Below are 20,819 nucleotides of genomic sequence, written 5' to 3'. Positions count from 1 at the left end.
ACCCTCTCGATCTTTCCCGAACAGAAAGGGGTGAACTTAAATGTAACTGCTCTGTTTTCCGGTGCAATCTTTGTAAAACCTACCTAACAGAATACAGTCTGGCATCATATATATTTACTAAAACAGACAAAGGGAAAGAAGCAGTCATCTTTTGAAAAGAGAGAGACATGACAGCAAGATAAAGAACTTTTGGAGCTGCCATCTTTTATGTTAGCTGGAGCATTTAGAGCTGTACAGCTCTAAATGCAACTCAGACCAAATGACAGAATGGGTGTGTGGTGCAAGAAAATAGGCCACATCATGATTGTGGAGAAACCACCAAAACAATAAAAGTTTGTGGAGCAATTCTTGCTGAAATTTAAAAAAAAAGGATTACTGTGTGCGTGTGTGCATGTTTGTGGGCATGAACAAGTGCAGAGAACTTCTTTTACGGCCCACTGACCTCATTCAAAAAAAGCTACGTTTAAGGAGAGAAAAATGTGAAGGAAGATACAAAGAGAAAACGTAAAGGAAGGATATGAAAAACTCAGTCATGTTGTCCTCTCCTGTCTGCAGCATGAAATGAGGGAACGGTGACAGAAAAAGCCAAGAGGTCCTGGCTATGGTTTCCATGTATCGGACAGAATGAAAGAGCAGACCCTGCGGTGCTTTTTTATGTTTTGCTGTGACCAATATTTAGTGACCCGTATCAAAAATGAATCCATTTATCAATTAAGTCATTAGTGGAGTAATTTGATGGCAGTGGTGGGACAGAGAAAGATAGAAGTGCGAGGAGACAGACCAGAGGCATTCCATGGTGTCCCAACCGAGACTGGTGAACTCCGGGTAACCTGGTGGCTTGGCACATGGGGCCCTAAGGGTCAGGGAGGGGTAGAGGCACAGGAAGGGCAGTCCATGGTACAGGGTGGCATGGAACTACCGACATATGCCGCATGGTAACCAGGTGCCACAGTTGTGATTGAATGACCCGATTGAATGACTCCTCATTCGTGTCTACATGCCATGTGTGTCTGCTCGTGGATGTCCAACTGTGGCCCTTTCTCCAGAGGCCAGTTTGAACCAGAAAAGGCTGGCTCCTCTTGATTTTAAAGGCTGATCCTCCAGGTCACTCGGGCAAAAAAAAAAACTGACAAGAACAGTCTTTTCTCTCTCTGTTTCCCCTCCTTTTCTATGTCTTCCCCTCTCCTCCCTCTGTCCACCCCACTATAATGGAGGAAAATGAAGCAAGAGGTTGCAGGGTGCAGTGGCTGTGGAGCCAGACGTGGAGGGGGTTTACTGCTCTGCAATAAAACAGAACAAAAAACAGAAATATGCAGTCTGAAGGAGAGCTTTAGCTAACTCCAGAGGGGAGCAGAGCAGGGGGCCTGTGTTAGGGAGCATGTGTGTGTCCGTGTGTGGACCTTCATGTGTTTTGTGTGCATGTGCTTATATGCTCATTGTGCAAAATCCCTCAGGTATTCAATCTCCATCTGATAACGGGAAAATAATACTCCTTATTACCATGGAGACACTAATCAAAACAGAAGTGTGTAATTACAGTAGGTCCACTCAGGACAATGGTGAAAGCTGGAGAATAATTCTACATAAAGACAAAGTCTACTGACGGTTGGAGTGACCAGTGGCCCCTAAATGTTCTTCTGTGAATCAAACTGCTGCAGCTGCATGTCTCTCCAGGTTATCTGTGGATTATTGACCAGCCTTTAGAAGAACAACTGTGTCAGATCAGCTTTGATGTGCACTGATTGCTTGTATAGTGGTTCGAGTGAGGCCAAAGGAGAGCTGGGTCCGCACTGAATTAAGGGTAAAGTTGCTACACACTCTCCCACAAACACACATGCACACATTGATCTACTATCTTTATCCCACTCCCCTTGTTGTCCCCGCTGTCTATTGATTCTGCAAACCGAGCAGAAAAACACTCTTTGCTTTCTGCGCTCCAAAGGTCAAAGTGAGGGGTTGACTGAGTTGGATCTGAACTCGCTGTGATAGTGCTGAGGTCAGCACTCTGTGTCCTCAGAGAGTGGCACTAAAGACCTGCTACCGGTTTAAGTCAGTCCCCATCATGCCTGAGCTGACCTTATAGGGTCAGTTAAACCAAATCACACTCACACACACAAAAAAAAACCATATTTTTCCACTTACCCCTTGTGGTATCGAGCCATGCAGATAATTTCTGTTTTATTAGCCAAGGTTGTGGTGCTTAAATCATGGAAAATTGCATTTGAGAAGCTAAACAACAACGTGTTTTTATTTCCAGAAAAAGTGTCCCTGTTGCTCAGGATATTCCACAGACTCTACTGTCAGCAATTTTCTGAGGAAATATTACTACAATAAAAATTCCCACTGAAAAATATGTTTTGTGACTGGGGAGAAATAATCTTTTTATCAGAAATGGAAAATTTAAGGTTTTAGTTTAATTTTAGTTTTAATTGTTGCCCAAAGACAACCTCATTCATATTCCATGAGTGAATATCATGAGCACATAATACCATTATGAAAGCAGGATTTAATAAAAATGGCATATTATTATATAAATTAATGAAAACGACATCAAAACTGTTGACACATGCATGTTTAGCTTCCACAAACTTGGCAGCACTCCTTGACCTGCACCTGCATCCAGTGTGCACCTGGGCAATCAAACAGCACACACCCACACATACACACTATTCTCACTGTGAGAACTCTTTCAGCTGGCCTCCCCTTCCTCCACCTCCCCCTCCCTTCATCCCCCAACTCCTCCGTTATTGCCCTCACAGGTGTACTCTCATTCCAAGAGTGTGTTTTTGTACGTGATACTGACCCACTACGTCCAAGGTGTAGGTGTGGTTGATGGATCCAAACTCGTTCTCCACCAGACAGGTGTAGTTGCCCTTGTCCGACGGCACCACGCTCTCCATGATCAGAGTCCAGTGCTGGCTACGCACCTAGGTACGAGAGGCGGAGGTTTCTTGTTGTGAGAAACACACACCAATAGATGCAGAAAAGTGCAGACTTAAATGACTTGACAGAGGAATCAACAGAGAGAGATGGTTGAAAAAGAAAATGACATGAGGGAATTTGGTTGAAAGAGTGAAATACCAGAGCTGATACACTGTGCTGGGAAACAATACTGAGTCTGACAACAGCCTGATCCCAGCATGTCTCTGCAACATCAGAATATTTTCCTTATTCCTGCAAACAATGCCAAATGCTTTTAAATTGGTACTTTTCAGAGAATCTTATAAAATGGAACTGCTTGCAGTTTTTACAAAGGTAAAAATAAACTGGCAAATACACCCAGTACAGTGCCCCATGCTGTAACAGTCACTGTTATTTTATGTAGCAAACCCCACCTCTCTACTCTGAGCAGTTTCAAACACGCAGTTATTCATAATTATTTGTAACAAAAAGCAGCTTCCCCTGTGTGTGGAATCCACAGGTGTGAGCTGACAATAGTGTTTCCGTCTACAAACTGAGGGGAGACTGTAGCCACTGCTTGTACAGGCCTACATTTCTGACAATGGGGAGATTATGCCACAGGGCTGGGCTCAGGTACAGCTTTTGTCCAACATTTGTTGACAAAAAGAGAGAAATGAGCTGCCCACAGTGTATCTGACAGCCTGACTGTATCATTTCCGTCACATCGTGGCTGTTTTTTGTCTGTGCTGTAATGAGCCTGCTGAAAGCCAAAGGGAAGCGACATTAGCAGCTACATCAACATAATCTGCTCCTAAACTTTCCTGGCAGAGAGATGTGTTTCCTCATAAACCATCAGGCATTAACCAGGAGCCTCAGACCCGTTCAGCATCGCTGAGTCCTTTCATAAATTAATGTCATAACTGTCTGTTTAAACTGTTATTCAACTCTATCTGTATGGCCCTAGCATATACAGTAAACGCTGCTTGTTTTGAGAGACAAAGAGAGGAATTCAAGCAAAATAACTAAACTGCAATCCAAATAGACTCCGTCACAGGGGAGGAATTCTTCACATTCAGACTAGTTGTAGCTGTTTTCAGGCTTTTTTATACAAAGAGGAAATAAAACATAACGACACACGAGCTTTACTTTCCCATGACATACAGAATCAGGTATTTTCACAACATATAAATCAACCCAGACCGTTTATTTCCCAAAATGGGACTTGAATGAGAGGTTTTGCAAGTAAAACAAAGCTTTTTTGTTGGAACCACTGCAGAGTCCATAGAAAGTTATGCTTATTTAAACTGACTACTGACATTAAACTGATCACCAACCAAATTATCTTTATTTTGGTCCTCCTTCCAAGAGTCAGGGAACGAGCTGGAGATCATTTATACTTCTATTTTTAAGTCAGTGTCCATGTTGTGTTCTGTTATGCAGGATGTGCAAAGAGTTACAAGCTGCACAGCACATCAAGCTCCTTCAGTTTAAACACTTTAAACCAGCCCAGCAATAGTGTTTGTAAATCACATTTCATAACAACAGAATCACATGCTAGAATCACACACTCGTCTCCAAGCAAAGCCAGCGGAACCTGTTCTCCCTGATTGAGTTACCTCAGCATTCTCAACTCATTTCAACCCTGACGCTACCTACTTTCTCTATACATTACTGTCTGAGGGCATTTAACCCTTAAGTCCTAAGCTTAGGTTTCTAATTGTTGGAGGTAAAGAACCATTTCGAGTTACAGTGAGAGGCTCTGCAAAGTATCCCGGTGAGAGGAGGTGCACGGATGAGCAATTCCAATTTCACACCAGAAACCCTGCCCTCGTTTCCTCTGTCTACTCTCCTCCCATCTCTCCAGCGGAGGGTGGAAAAGGGGTGAAAGGACAGCCAGAGAATGATTGGAAGAAGGAGGCTTGACGTCCCTTGTAAATACATTCACAGCCAGAAGTATTGTAGCACAGAAAGCGGTAAAAAGAAAGAGAAGGCAGTGAGTTGACATTTGTAATAAAAAGTGTGATGTATTACTGTTTATCTTACCTTATACCCTCCCATGCGGTCCTCTTGGCGGAAAGGCTTGCTGTTTTTAAGCCAGCGCAGCTTGGGCCGGGGGTTGCCTCCTGCAGCACAGCGGAACTTGACTGTGTTGGCAGCTGGCACCGCATGCAGCTTCTTCTCCATCTTTGCTGACGAGGTCCAATACGGGGCGCCTGCAACCACAGAACAGTTGGTGTTCAGTCAGGGTGAGATTTCCTAATCGCGTCCTCAACAGTTTGGCTCCAGGGCCTTGAACTGGCTAAGGCAGATATGCTTGGAAGTGTGACGGCAAAGGAGCCAAACCTGAACCGTTCTTAACACTCCCAGAGACGCCCCCACCAGCCCCCCCTACCAACAACACTGACTGACCCGCCGTCTGCATAACACAACCCAGAGCTCCACACTCTCCCAGTTAAATAAAAACACACACGTTCCCCATAGGCTCAGCAGGGTGTTGCAGAGGGGGAAGAAAACATCAGCTCTAAGGGGAGAATGTGCCTGGGCGTTGCCAAGAGGGTAACTAGACCATCACATTCAATTTCATCTCATTCCACTTAGCAGCTTTTTTTCCTCCCTCCACTTCCTCCAATTACCATAGCTCCCCTGTTTATCTGCCTGTCACTTGGCAAGATATGGACAGCAGGGCCAGGGATGCTTATCACCCCTGGAAAATCATTATGTGCCGTCAGGGGAGAAAATGAATGTCACGTTTAACAAGGGATTCCAGAGTTGGCAACTCAAACTTATGTCCAGATTTATCAATGCCAGACCTGTTACCATTTCTCCTCCTGAAATCACCTTCCTTGTGTTTTGTCCATTCCCTAGTTCCCCCTTTTCTCCCAATTTCTGAGTCCCAGTCAGCTGGATTTTCCTCCGAACCCCCCACCCGTCCTTTCTCCCTGCACCTGGGAGTGTGATTGCCTAAGCAGATGGGGCTCAGAGGGGAAGAGAAACTCAAACAGAAACCCAAACCCTCTTTCACACCATCACTTTCCCTGTGCATAGCACGAGTACAAACAACAAAGGGAATACCCATAGATAAGGCCGCTACTGACTTTACTATGACCCTCAAACATAAGTTTACATCCCAGAAGAATATTTGCTTCAAGCCACCTCCCCTGACTCTCTTTCCCGCCTGTCCAATCTGCGTACTACTAAACACCTCCCATCTTTTTCTCTGGAATGCACAACCGGACAAGTTGCACATACTTGGATAGTAAAGCCAGTAAAGCGTGCTTTTCCTTCCCGAATGGATGCATTCGATAAGTGCTCAAACTATAATTAGTCATTCCCCTCCTCACTCTCACTATCTGCACCTCTCTTCCTGCTTCTTCACCTCTCAGTCCCTTCCATTTCTCTCCATTCACTCTCCCTGTCATCACTCCATCCGCTCAGACAGAGACAGATTAAATGGAGACTGGCTCGTTGCGAGGCTGTCTCTCTCTGAAACGACCTCTGACCCCAAACTGGCAGCCAGGTCGGAGGATGAGGTTGGGACATGAAAGGTGAGCGGTGCTGTTTCCCATGCTCTCTGTCCGGCAGCACTTCAAACGAGACGACCCTCAGACCTCTCTCCAGATGAAGCCAAACTCTCACTGGCTCAACTGCTGTGGCCTCCAGGAACCCCCGCCACCCCCAAAGCCCCGTGCATCCGGATCCCCACTCACGGCTGTTTATCCTAAGCTGGCCTGGGGTGAGCTGAGGTTATCTAACCCCTGCGCTATGAGTCAAGATTTTTTTTCTCTCTCTTGGTTCCTCCTGAGAGCTAAATCCACCAGTGTCCCAAAGTAGTTTTTCACTGTTGAAATGATTTCTTGTTAAGCAGTGACATCCTCCTCTTAACCATTTATCTATGAAATTTCAAGAATCCAGTTTCAGGAGTACTGGTCCTCTTGAAACGGTCTAGCATTTCCTGAGTTAAGAGAAACACGCTTGTTTTCAGCTTGGTCACAGTGCATTTTAGCTAATCCAAACAGTCATCAGATTTAGAGATACATGGTTTTCTTTGAACAGTGGAGCTATGATAATGGAGTGCTCATGGCCTGGTAACATAAGCAAACAGCCCCACGGCCATAATCAGATTTTGAATGAAGTGGAGCAAAATCCTGACTGGTTTACAGAATTTGTGACGTCTACGTTTTCCAGTTAGGACCCACCCACTTCAAACAAGTATGCTGACCTCAGACAAAATAAAAATACAAAAATCGCCAAAACTATTCAAAGGCTGGCAGAAAATTACCCGCTCATGTAGGAACCCATTACCCATTTTAAGAAGCTGATGGAGTAAATAAGTTTCCACTGCCTTTAAAATGTTTCCTGTCAAAACTTTTTTCAGACTATCTCGACTTTTTTCTTGTCCTTAAACTTTTCATCCTCAAACTTTAATATTTTTCACACTTTTTTTTCAAAATATTATGACTTTATTTTAGAAAGATTTGTTTTAAATTTGAGTACCATTGACAACATATAACAGGACTTAAAGATCTAACACTTGTTATTAAGAGTAGGAAAACTATTTTCTCTGGGCCCTGCAACAGTGCTTTAGCTGCACACTCTATGTTTGAGTCTTAACTTTTAGTCACAACTTTAATTATCTGGTGAGATCTATTCTTCCATAAAAACCCTGACATGTGCAGCTTTGACTAAAGGTGAGGCAGACTGACAGTGAAGGATGATGTAAACAATAATGAGTCAACAGGACAGAGACTGTATGTCACAACAACAGGACTGAACGTGGAAAGTAAAGCTCCACGTGGCTCTTCATCATAACATCAGCACGCACTAGCCCCCCCTCCGCCTACCCACCCTCACCCTTCCCCAAAACACAGCTTCCCTCAGAGATCCCTGTAGAGGCTCTTCCATGTCTCCTCCAATAACACCACCCACAGCTGACGATGGACAAACACTCTGGACTCTCTCCCTTGTCAACTTTTTTCGCCCGCTTATGTTGTTCACTCTTCTATACAAAGTCAAATCAAAATGCTCTGTTTCACAGTGGCCTGATGCCCAGCCCCATTCTGACTGCTCCAGAAGAGAGAAAAAAAAAAACACAGCCACAAATATAAAGCTACACCCCGCACCCTCCGCTCTCATTCCCTCCCACGCCTACATGCACCCTCCTCCTTCCTCGCTCCAGTCCTCGGCTCGAGGCCAAAGCTCCACGCCACGCTCAGAGAAGTGCTGGTGCTGATCCAACAAACCCAATCCCACCCCCCTCTCTCTCCTTCTGCTTCTTTTCCCTTTCGTCTGCGTCCCCCTCTTCTTTTAATAATAATTTCAGTTTAAAATTTTCAGAAACACACACGGCGAGAAAATGTGACTGTACTGCCAGAACAGCTTTCCCTTTGTTTTCAAACAGCTTATTACCACCAGAATGGCTGGATCTTTTCCCTCTCCCCCATTTTTTCCTCTTGCTGAGTTACTCTCTCTCCCCCATATTTAATGGATTTCAGGCAATTACAGTCAGCTCAAAAGTGGAGGAGGAGGACTCACGGTGAGGCGCAATGCGTGTGGAGAATTTTAACAAGATGTGGAAGCCCTCATCTTTCCTTCAGCCCCCTTTTTTGTGTGTGTATGTGAATGCATGAATGTGTGCACGTGGCTGCATAAGCACACTACCACCCCAGATACTCACCAACGCATAGACAAACTTGGGTAAAACTTTCTCTTTCTCACACACATACACACACACACACAGGACCATCAGGTGGGTAACTGGGTCCAGATGGACGTCTTTCATAATGGATGAGCCCAGCTGACTGACTGGCTGGCTGGCTGGCTGGTAGGCTCCATGAGGCTTGACTACCTGAGAGACACTAGCTAAAGGAATGTCAGGAATCTCTGTATTCCCTGGAGCATCTAGCCTGGGAGACACACACACACACACACACTATCCAAAACACACTCCAACATCTCACAGTATGAGCCTAGACAGAAATGCTAAGGTATAGAATAGCAGAGATGTGGGTGCAGGGCATGAATTCTGGTGTTGCTAACAGCTGTTTGGTACAGAATCCGAAAAAATAGAGACTGTCCGCTTTCTCTCCTGCTTTAATCATAAACACAGTCTGATCTGTGCTAATAGACACTGACAAAGCTAAGTAGATTATTTCGCCTAGGGATTAAGTCTTTGTAAGTGTTTGGCTATCACAATCAGCATTCCAGACTTAGGTTCTGACATGCTCTTGGGGACTGCTTATTACTTTTTTTTTTACCAGGACATAGCTTAAAGCAGATAAGAAGACACATATATGCTACTTTATTTATATTTTTTATCTTTTTGTCATCTTCAAGATGTCTGTTATCACATCTCTGCTGGTTTCACTGAAACCATACCCTGTACCCCATACACACTGTACACAGAGTAGTCGTCCACAGAACAACTAGAACACCATCACAACATACAAAGTAAAAGCACACAAGCTTGTTCACATTGTGGTTTTGCTAAAGAGTCTATGGGAGTTGGTGAGGAAGGATAGTGTATCACAACTCATTCATCCCTCCGTTTTTTTCTCCCATACTCACTTATCTGCTCTCCATCCGCCCCAGTGTCCTCCGATCGCTCTGTATCGTCCTCATCATCCCCCGACGATATGGCATCTGCACAGAGTAACCACGGTTACTGCCACCCTTTCGCAGCCCGCACACACACACACACACACAGTATTGCATGCAGACATTTTCATGCTGTGCACACAAATTTGTAAAGAAAATGCAAGAGTTGGGCCATTTCTTGATCTGGTCCTGTGCTACTGTAATTGTACACACACACACTCACTAGACCCCAGAGTTGTTCAGAAAGAACGAAATTGAGGATGTTCATCCCAGACCATTTCTGCTCCATGGCCACTTCCTGCACATAACTCTGCATCTCCAAACTTCCAGTCCTATCCTGACCTGTTCTGTCCTGCCTGATCCCTGACTCACCTGTGACATTGACTATGAAGCAGACTGTGTCTTTGCCCACGCTGGTGCAGGCGTACAGGCCCGAATCCTTGGGCGTGGCATCGCGGATCTGCAGCACCTCCTGCTCTATCAGTGTGCGGTTGTTGGTGCCCAGAGAGCTGCCGTCTTTGGTCCAGGTGATGGTCCCCGTCGCTGGCAGAGGGCAGCTCAGCTTCAGCACCTCCCCTGGGTGCACTGAGCACACCGTGGGCTTAGAAATTTGGTATTTGTTCGATGCCTCTGCAGAGCGAATGGGGAGGGTGAAGGGGGAAGGAGGGGGTGGGGGACGTATTGGAGGTAGAAGAGGGTGCACAAGAAGGAGGAAAGAGAGGTGGGAGAGGAAGAAACAAGCCATAGTGTAAGAAACAAAAACACCATAAAACCCCCAATGGATGCACTTAAATCAACTTATGCAGGAGGAGCAATACAGAAAAGAGGAGGCCCATCTTTTAAACAGTTTCACCAACATGTCAATACCACAAACTCCCAGTCAATCATTTGAAATGGAGCCCTTAGAAATACCACTGTTCTGTTATCAAGTGCACAGTGTGATTGGTGCTTATAGATTCAGAGCATGCAGTTATGGCCAGAGCAGCATATGTAAGGAAAGAAAAAACAATCGATGCTTTGCGAGCTGTATTGACAGACAACCCCCCCCCCCCCCTTCACTATCACCCCTCCCTTTTAGGGCAGATGCCAAGCAGCCAGTGTGTGTGGGTGAGTAGGAGCAGTACAGACAGATTTCTTCAGGTAATAAAACTCTAGTACGTCTGCCCATCAGAAAGGAAAGCAGCCAGAAAGGTCCAGGACGGAAGCAGTTGTCAGGCAGGGGAAGGGAAAAGGGAAGGGGGTGGGGGGTGGGTGGGGTGCTCTCTTTTTTTTGGCTTTTCTCTGGTTTTGACTCTGCGCCTAAGCTTCGAAAACCTTGACCTGGCTATAGCCTGACTCTTCTGTTTTCCATCCCTCTCTCTTCTTCCCTTTCTTTCATAACACAGCCATGGAGGAGCTACAACCCCGGCACAGGATCTGCCGGCCAAGGCAGAGAGCAAGAAACTCAGCGAGACTCCAAAGTGCATAAAACCTTCACTTCTGGGAGAAAATCCAAGTCAGCCTGTGAGTGCATGTGTGTACACCCTGTGCTCTGACTTGTACAACAGCGCAGACAGAACGAGGTAAATGTCCAATGTATAAAAGGGAATTCTGAGTGTCCATAGCTGAGACTGCACCTCAGGATGGATTTTATCCGTAACCATTCAAACTCTAGACTGTGACTGAATGTTGAGCTAAAGGGGGGAAAACCTGCCTGAAATACAAGCTGGCTTCTACCATATATACCAGAGCCAATTCCAGTCCCCTCAAGGCAGACTTTAACACACACACACACACATTCTGCCACAAATGTGTACATTCACTCATCTCAAACGTAGATAGAGCTCAATACTCTTTGTAATCATTTGCTGTGAGAAAGAATTGGAGAAATTCCAAGTTTTCCTCTTTATTGCAGTACAAAAATGTCCAACACTGTGTGTGTGTGTGTTTTCTTCAGAGGGAACTGAAGGAAGGCGGCAAAAAACGGAGAGATTAAAAAGATTTGAAGAGGAAAAATGGCAGCAGTAGAAAAGCATGAGTGATGAAGGTATACGTAGAGCGTTTTGGCTGAAGGCTGATAGGTGTAATTATACAGGCAGTGGCACTCCCTGCACTTCCTGTACCTCAACGCACCTTTTCAACAACATCCCACCCCCATTATGAGCTGCTGTCCCATATGTCTGTTAAATATGAAGTATACATACACACTAGCCTCAACAGGAAGGGGAAGTCATTCTGCCAGCGGATGAAGCGTGTGTGAAAGCCTGTAAACGTTCCCCCTGGCCATGAAGACACACTCACAGGTACAGTTCCTGTATTGTTGTTTTTCTCTGTCTCTCCTTCCTTCAATCCAGAAATAATTAACCCCTCCCTCACCACCAAAGACTGAGTGTGTGGTCTGATAAGAGGTGGAGCTCCTGTGTTGATTGATGGGAGCTGTCTCCACTACCTTTTACGACATGGTTTTCCACACCGGAGGCCCTCGCTTTGACATTATTAGTGGTTCCAACTTTTCTTTTATTGTTTCATTTAGGATTTTAGTGATTAAGAGATGTCGTAACTACCAGGACACAAAGTAGTGGAGGTATCTTGCTGGGAACTTAGCAGGTATGGACAACTTCAACATAGCAGGCCCCTAAATGGGGCTGACAAAGCAACGCAACACCTGGAACGTACATACACACACAGGCTACAGTGTAGCCTGAAGAGAAAGGAAGGGCGTACTTCATAGAAAGGTGATACTGCAAGGAGAGGCCTGAGGAAGAAGGAAAGATGGAAGGAGAGAAAATAAGTACAAAGGAAAGGAGGAGAAGGGAAAGGAAAAAACAGGACTCTCTCCAAATGGTGCAGCTGATTAAAGAAAGCATGCACGTGTTAGTTCTGTCTTCATCATTTTCTTATCTCTGCTGTGTCCATCTGTCCTCCTCCGTCAACCCCTCCTCCTGCTGCTGCTGCTGCTCCTTCATTTCCCTCTTTCACCTCCCCTTCCGCTTTGGCCTCCCCACACCCGCTCCCACCCTGCTGACCCGGCTGACCTAACCCTGACCCTTCCCAAACCTGTTGACACCTCCAGCATGCCTGATTCTTCATGGGAACCTGTGTCGCCTAAGCACATGCACATGGACACACACATACGCACAGTGAATGCAGCAAGAACCATAAGGAACGCTGTACACTGAGGAAATACAGACACAGAGTTATACCTTAATAAAAGCATGTATGATACATATGCACTCCAGGAGATACAGACCCAGACACACACACACACACACACACACACCTCACTCTACTTGAAAAAAAGAGTTTACAAGAGTCCAGGGATGAATGCTGACTTGAAGAGCTGAAACACTTCACTGCAGATTTTTCATCTCTGCAAAGTTACATCCCCCTCTGCACCACAGGAGGGGGAGGGAGCCTCTCTTTCTATCTCTACACACACACACACACACACACACACACACACACACACACACACACACACACACACACTTTTGCTCAATTTCAATCAAACAGCTTTCTCCTCTTCCCTCCCTTCGTCACCATCATTTCGCCTCTCCTCTCCTGAAAGCGCATCTCCATTTCAAAACCCATCTCCCTCTTTTTTTCTCTGACAGCTATTACAAGTGTCTATCAGGTGTGATAGATTCAGGCTGTCCACTCCTCGCTATCTCTCTGTCCTCATTCACACTGTCTCGGCGGGCAATAATTAGTCTCGCAGCCTGAGAGTCTGCAGCAAAATGGTGCAGGCAATTCTCACCAATGTCTCCTTCACGTCTGTCTTTCTGTCTGTCGGTCAAATCGGTGAGAGCCAAGCAGTTATGTTGTGGCAAAGTGACGAGGGAGGAGTTTACAACAGCCCTGGAGTTTTTCTTAAGCAAATGATCTTATGAATTTACTTCTTCAGAGAGGCTCAAATCTATTCTGCCATCTCCTCCTTGTCGCGTTCTGCACAACAGGATACATGGACTAAAACGTAATGACTGCCATCTCACAGGCACACACTCAGCATGCATGGAGACCAACAGGCGCACGCACACACACACACAGACACACACACACACACACTGGCAAATCACACTATCTCTGTTGCCCTTCTTATCCCTTCTTTTTTTACCTCTCCTCTTTCCTTTGTATCCTCCTCACGTAGTCAGATCCCAGGACTTTTCGCCCCTTTTATGTCTCTCCCTCTTTTCTGATGTCCTTTCACATTTAAATCCCTCCTTAGCTTTTTTTTTTTTAGATTCTGACAAAGGAGCAGTTCTATGAACTGGCTCCTGCTGGCGTCCATGGCAACAGCCCCTTTGGTGCACCCACCCCTTCACCCCTCATCCAGGCATTCCCTGAACCCTACCCGACCCCTTTAACCCACTGGCCACCCCTTATCTCCTTTTTAGGCTGACGCTCTAGTGACCCTCACAGTACAGCTTCCCTCTACTTTGCTCTGGCTTCCAGAGATTAATCTTGAGAACTGAAAACAGAATCAGATGAATATACAAACTAAGGCTGCAACTATAGATTGTTTTCATTATGGATTAATCTGCTAATTGTGTTTTTAATTTATTGTTTAGACTTTGGATTGTCAAAAAACAACCTATGGGTTCTGAAGGATTCATCTTCAAACGTATTGTTTTGTTCAACCAGCAGCCTAAAACTAAGAGATTTGAAATTTTTTCACTATTCCTGGTTAAAAATGACTGAAAACATCAAATGATAATCAAAACAGTTGCTGATTATCTTTCTATTGATAACTAATAGTCTAATCATTTCAGCTCTAATATACAGTCTAGTTGCTAAATAATCTTTTTCCTGCTCTCCGTCCCTGCTGGCTCAGATTCCTCTCTGCCTCCTGCTGCACACCGGACAGACCACCAAGACCTGAGGCACAAGCTGGCACAGGTAGCAGCTCTTCCCAGCCTCTTATCAGACAGGTGTGAGATTGAGCGGTAGAGTGACAAGGTATTTTCTAGCACTTCAGCCAAGGCAAATAACAGTCCATGCACACACACACACACACACACACAACCACCAACACACTTGAACCTTCAAGATTAACAACAGCCAACGGCAGGCTAATAAAAGTCATTGTGTGAAGGCCATATATTCAGCCCAACTGCCCCCTGGCCACACCACCGGCCGACACACTGCGTTTGTTCAGAGTTCAGTTCCATTGCCATCGCCACAGTCACACACACTCACAGACGGACACACACTCTCCATGTCATTAACCGGCAACCTGACACTTTTACACTTTTACAGCCGTACTCCTACTGTGTAGATAGAACAGTGTTACAGAAAGGTAATAAGCCTGCATCCCCATGACATTCCCACCTTCACAAACAGAAACACACACTGACATATAACTACCAACAGTTTACTGAAAACTATGATTTTAATTGGCAGTCTATGGTCTTCATAACTGTGAAACAGTCAGTTTAAATACGATACAATGTACAGGTGGAAACTAAATACAGAAATGTGCCAAGAGAGCAATTAAATTCCTACTGTGCCCAGAAACTCTTCAAGAAATGAAAAGTGCGTTTTGCTGACAATCATCCCGCCTTTTCTAGAGTCTGTCTGAACATGAAAGACTCATCCCTGACACATAATGTAGCCTTTCTTTTATTTAACTATTTTTGAAGTGTTTGCCTCAATGCTGATCAGAGCATTTTTGTTTTGAAGAACAGAGTTTGGCAGCAAGTACAGGAAAGTACAGCCAAACCATGAGCTGACTTTTGTCAGCTGCACTCACATTCAGCCTGCGTTCCACTGCGCCTGGTGCCACATTTATTCCACATTATATGCAAAGTGGGGCCTAAACAGACCACAGAGCAGAGAAATAGCAGCATAAAAGACACACATACACACCTCCTGTGTTTGGTGCCATTGTTATAGCTGCTCAGTCAGAGTATTTTAATCACTGTGCAAATGGAGAGAGCCTGGACAAGGTAAACACTCCCATAGATACTGAAGTGACTACAGCGACAACAATAGGGCTGTTGTGGAGGCCTTAACCAGCGCACTTGCTCCACTTCTACTGTTACAGCAGCCACAGGTAAACAAACTAGCAGGGCCACCAGGGGTGCAGGCGTGGGCTCTATAGAGACAACACTGATATGCAATCTGATGAATCTACAGCAATTACTGCTCCCACACACACACAGGCAGCGGTGTGACCGAGGCTGCAGGGCAGAGAGGGCTGGAGGGGGGGTGGTGGAAATCCTAAACATCTCTGTAGGGGGGTGTTATTAGGACCGAGAGGGTGGGTCCAGCCAGTCTGTCTCCCTGACACCTATGCCCTACAGGTGACACCACTGCAGCCCATCAGGAGTAATGAACAGAAGGAGACCACAACAAATTGAAGCTGAGGACACACTGATTCAATCACACACAGCTGCAGTAAAAAAAAAATGTATGTTTGCCATGTGTAGCAGAGAAACTGATTCAGGATCAGATAAGCAGGCCAGGTTCTCTGTGCCCTGTTGATCCCTCATCATGTGACCCCCAGGTCTAGCCACTTAATCTCTAGTCACATGACTTCACCGCTGCCCAGTGCTCTGTAATCTCTTCGTCTAAAGGAGAAGTCAAATATGCACAAATCCTCTTAGAACTTTCCTGGAGGATTGTATAACTCTGGAAAACTCCCCCTCGTCTCCCTCTCTCTCTCCCTCTGTCCTCTCTGTGGCCATGTAGCGTAGCGTCCGGGCCACATGGGGCTCTGAACACTCCAGCTTGGAGCCAAACAGTCTGAGACAGAACAACAAAAACAAGAACCGGAGAGGAGGCGACCTCTCATCTAGGTAGGTAACAACGATACCTGACCTCTAGGGCAAAGGGCAAGACGAGGTACGGAGTGTGTGTAGAGACAAGAGGAGACGGGGGAGATGGCTTAAAAAAGTGATGCTCTGTTGTTGTCCTAACTTACAATTAGTATGCTGATTAAAGCCCAGGAACAAAAGGCTTTGGAATGTGAGTTGCCATCCATCACAACAACTCTAATTAGCTCGTCTCTGACCAGACTCCGAGACTGGAGACAGAAAATGGAGAGGCCTCAAACAAAAAAAAATCAAACTAAAAGATGTTCTTTAACAAAAGGTTTTTCAGAAGTTAATTGTTTTGCCAATAAAAAAAAAATTCAATTCACAAACTTTAGAGAAAATGGAGCGCAGGCTGTTGTCACTCGAAGAAACAAAGCAAAAACTCTGTATCCTAATTTCTTCCTTTCCCTCTCTCTTTGTGCTTCTTTCCAGGAAAGCAGGGCATTAGAGAGATGCCAGCATAAACATCGTCCCGCCCTCTTTCACAGCTCTCCCTTGTCCTCCCACACGGAGTCACAAACCTGCCTTTAACACTCACATATAGCCTAAACTGCTACAGACATCAGAAAGCAAAATAAAACAAAAAAGAGTGAATCACACACCTCGTGGTGAGTGAAACAGGAGGCCAGCCATGCCGTGGTTAGTTGTTTCCCTTCTGTTTATTTGTTTTAATCCCCTAAAATCTTAAATAAACTTCAGTCTTCCTACTTGTTAGATTTTTAGTTAAGTTTAAAAGGAGAGAGGGGCTCAAAATCCTAGTTTCTCTCTGCAAGAAAGTTCAAATACTAACTTGCAAATGCACGTAACAAGTAACAGCTGAAACACTGAAACCTCATATTTAGAAAATTCATTCCTATGCTATTTTGTTTCCAATCCGTATGCAAATGGATGAAACTGTAGATCTAAATATTCCTCAGTTAGCTGGAGGCCCATCATGGATTTTTATCCACTGACGTTTAGTTAGTTAAAGACAAGGATTCTAAAGAAGGGATAGAAAAGTTAAACAAAACTCTAAAGTCAGGTTTAAGGAGGGGGAAACAAACTTGACAGAACTACATCTGCTCTCAAAAAACAAACCCAACAAATGTTTTTTCTCCCCCGCTCCACCTCCCAGGCTCTTTCTTTCTGTCTCTTCCCGTCCCCCTGCTGCTTACCTTCAGGTTCCAGTGTGGCCTCCTCCTCCTTGGTGGCGGTGAGGGGCGGCCGGGCCACGCTGACGGTCAGCAGGGACAGCAGGACGGCGGCCAGCAGCCAGGCCCACGAGGCCATCCCGTTAGTGGGGGCAAGCGCTCCCCATACCCCCCTTCTCCACCTCCCCCTGGACACTGATCCCATCTGAGGGAGTCCGCCCAACCATCAACTGCAGCCGGGTCGGCCTGTCACTCACTGGAATTCACCCAATCACCTGGGCTGGGAGGCGAAAGACAGCGAGAGAGAAAAGGAGGAAAGGAAGGTGATGGAGGAGCGATGATTGAAGAGGTGGACAGAAATGTGAACAAAGAAGTGTCAGAAGAGGAAAAAAAAGAAAATACATCAGTGTGGAACAATTACTCTAATTTCCAAGAACTTGTTTTTGCAGCATTTTTTCCTCTTACTTTATTTTTGACAAAGTGAGACAGAAAAATGAAGCAACAGAAAGCAACAGAGACACAGAGCGTTTCAAAATGCTGTCAAACAAGCCATGCCACAGACATACCGAAGCTGTGAGGCACCAGCAGTCTGCACACAACCACCCTGCATCTACCTTTTACATCTAATCTATAATTATATGCATTGAAATTTGTTTTAGAGAAAGCAATTAAAATACATTCTGGCTCTGTAAGGCTAAGTATTCACAGTGTAACCAGTTTGATGGCTTCCCAAGTCACACAACTGCAGTGTGGTTCAACGATCAGACTTTTCTAAGTTTATTAAAATGTCATTTCACACATATATAACACAATCTCCTGTATCATGTTGCCACGCTGCTTCTAGTTTTGTCATCCAAATTAATAATGAAATCTATTTTTAACTGATGAGGCATGAAATGTGAAAATATCGACAACAGATCATCAGTCAATGTGGCACCAATTTCGTTTCCATCGTTTATTCCCGGGCGCAACAGATGCGCCAAACCTGTTGCCCGCGCTGCTGCAGTTGTGTTAATTGTATTCTTAAGAAGATCTTATTGCATTTTCGTGACTTTAGCACGACCAGAAAGGCTTCAATTGAAATGCAATATTGCAATATTGGGACACACACACCGATCTGTTTTGTTCCAGACATCTGCGGTGAAGCGTCTCTGGAGGTTTGGTGAAGTCACGCTTCCCTGCGCCCCTTCTGCTCCAGCTGGATGTATCGATTGGTTTTTACCCGCAAAGACACATGTAATTTGACTTTTAGAGAGCGAACGTGAAAACGCGCACATCCCGATTTTTCTTTAACTCATCCCCCGGCGGCTGCACGGCATTCGGACGGTGGACGCGCGCATGATGTCCGGCTGAATCCAAGAATTTAATCCCGACATCCTAACTTTATTAGAGAAATGCACCGGCTTGATTTAGCAATTAAGGGAACCAAATCTGCGTCGTGACGGCGCAGACAAATGAATTATTAATGAGCTGTAAACCAGTCACTGCACCAATCAGCATTTGGGCTTATCGCGGTCTGAAAACTCCGGGACAACGAAAAGAGACCAGAATTACCCAGAAACCTCCACTAGTTTTGCATCATTTGTAAGTGTGTGATGTCTGCAGCACACTAACAATAAAAAAAACAATTACCCGATTATTCTTCAGCTAAAAAATATAACCACACCTGAAGAACCGAAAAGGTGAGAAGAAAAACTACACTGGTAAAGATAAAAAAAAAGACACTATACCAAACAGAAAAAGGTTTAACGAGCTGATATGATGTGTTCTTCATTACAAAACTTGCTCGTTTACCACGTTGCTGACATGACGTTTGGACACATGAGGGGACTTTGCTCCATACATGAGCGCAGCCTTCATTTAAACTCTTGCTTTGAATGAAATTTCTTGGCACTGATTGAATTCCTATTGAAATTCAAATCAGTTGGCTTTTCCACAATGGGGGCTCATTTGGAGCTGCTCAGTGATTTAGGGCTCCGGCACCAAGCAGTGAAAAAACAACTGCGGTCACAGGATAATTGGCACCATAAATGCAATGTAGAAAATTAAGCAAAGTAATAAATAACCAGGACACTTGTTAATGGCTCCTAAAGGGGTGATGCAAGGTGCCTTCTAAACTAAACAAGGAGAGATTTTACTGAACAGCCTCAATTCCATAATGAAGAGTGATAAAAATAATAATAGAAAATATATAAATTAAGCACAATGTTTTATTTTAGTTGAATGTAGATTTAAAAAAAAAACCTGATTGACTAACTTTATGGAGAATTTTGCACATTTTATAAACTGATGAGAAGTTTCCAGAAGGAATTCTTGCTTAGAAAACTCCGTAAATTCAACTATAAATAGTAAAACAGTTTGTCATGCAGCGGTAAGACAAAAAAAAAAAAATAGTACAGACCCAAAAAGTATTTCTACTATCACGCAGCCTATTTGTCATGACAGTCCAAACCTTGACAGATGAGATTCTGAGGAAGTTTCAGACTTCTCCCAGCTGAGCTTTATCGTAAACAGAAAATACTTACCAGGGAGGACTAAAATCGTGGAGATCTCTGTTTTGGCATGCACAGATAAGGGAGGAGAGAGCATGAGCTGAATCCAGAGGGAGGAATGTCTCCAACTCCACAATGCACCAAAAAAAAAAAAAAAAAAACCGAGGCGCTGCCTTTTTTTCAGTTTACTATTCCACAATCAGCCGGCATCGACTCAGATCAGAGGATATATTCCAAACCGGGGGGTCAGTGTAGTCCAGTGCCATGCAAAGAAATCCGACTTTACACGCGTTATCCTTCGAAAACAGCTCGGAAAACCATACTGCTGTCCCCCCCGAAACTTTCCTCCCCGTCACCAAGTTTCTTCTAGGGCGCAAAACATGCCCAGTGTTCCCGAGCACAGCACTTGTCAACCAAAAAGAAAGTTTTCGGCTGCTACGGAGGTAGAACGGGGGTTAAAATGAGTAAGAGACAAGTAGTACGATGCAAAATGTCATAAAATCCATCAGTGTGCGTTCCCCTGCTGAAAAGAGCGTCTTTCGCGTCTCCTTCTCTTCTTCAGACGACAGTCCTTCCACTGTTTCTCAGACGCTTTGTCAGGTTTACTAGGTTTTTTCTCCTCCTTACGTCTCCACACACTGCCCTCCTCCTTCACTCCAGTGGGTGTCACCCCCCCCACACACACACACGCCTCCCCCCTCCAAGCACCCCCAGTGTAATTCGAGCCGCTTCCTGCAAACTGCAGCGCTGTCTGCCCGCCTGCCTGCCTGCCTTGCGCTCAACTTGCTCAGGCTGGGTCCAATGTGAGGGCCCCTGCTCCGCTCCGGAGCTTCTCGGACCGCAGTAACGACGCCCCTCAGTGGCCAAGGCGTGAAATCTGCGGAGACGCACACGCACACAGGCACGCA

At 45.1% G+C, this 20,819-nt stretch overlaps 1 protein-coding gene across 5 annotated transcripts in view; it reads right to left on the bottom strand.

Annotated features, from left to right (window-relative positions):
• Positions 1-20,525, bottom strand: part of fgfr2 (fibroblast growth factor receptor 2) — a 39,170-nt gene extending 18,645 nt beyond the window's left edge. For 2 of the 5 annotated variants that reach the window (XM_041050599.1, XM_041050596.1), the window contains exons 1-6: positions 19,945-20,524; positions 17,444-17,699; positions 9,868-10,125; positions 9,466-9,540; positions 4,945-5,114; positions 2,804-2,927 (exon numbers count right to left, since the gene is read on the bottom strand). In XM_041050599.1, the coding sequence (XP_040906533.1) occupies positions 2,804-2,927; positions 4,945-5,114; positions 9,466-9,540; positions 9,868-10,125; positions 17,444-17,624 (808 nt within the window). In that variant the 5' untranslated portion in view covers positions 17,625-17,699; positions 19,945-20,524. Of the gene's footprint in view, positions 1-2,803; positions 2,928-4,944; positions 5,115-9,465; positions 9,541-9,867; positions 10,126-17,443; positions 17,700-19,944 lie in introns of all 5 variants that reach the window. The other 3 variants (XM_041050597.1, XM_041050598.1, XM_041050600.1) reach the window with 3 other exon arrangements.
• Positions 20,526-20,819: the final 294 nt, after the last annotated feature.

This window comes from Toxotes jaculatrix, chromosome 11, assembly GCF_017976425.1.
Source record: "Toxotes jaculatrix isolate fToxJac2 chromosome 11, fToxJac2.pri, whole genome shotgun sequence".
Taxonomy (NCBI): Eukaryota; Metazoa; Chordata; class Actinopteri; family Toxotidae; genus Toxotes; species Toxotes jaculatrix.
Note: the sequence above shows the minus strand (reverse complement) of the source record. Positions and strands in the feature narration are given on the sequence as shown.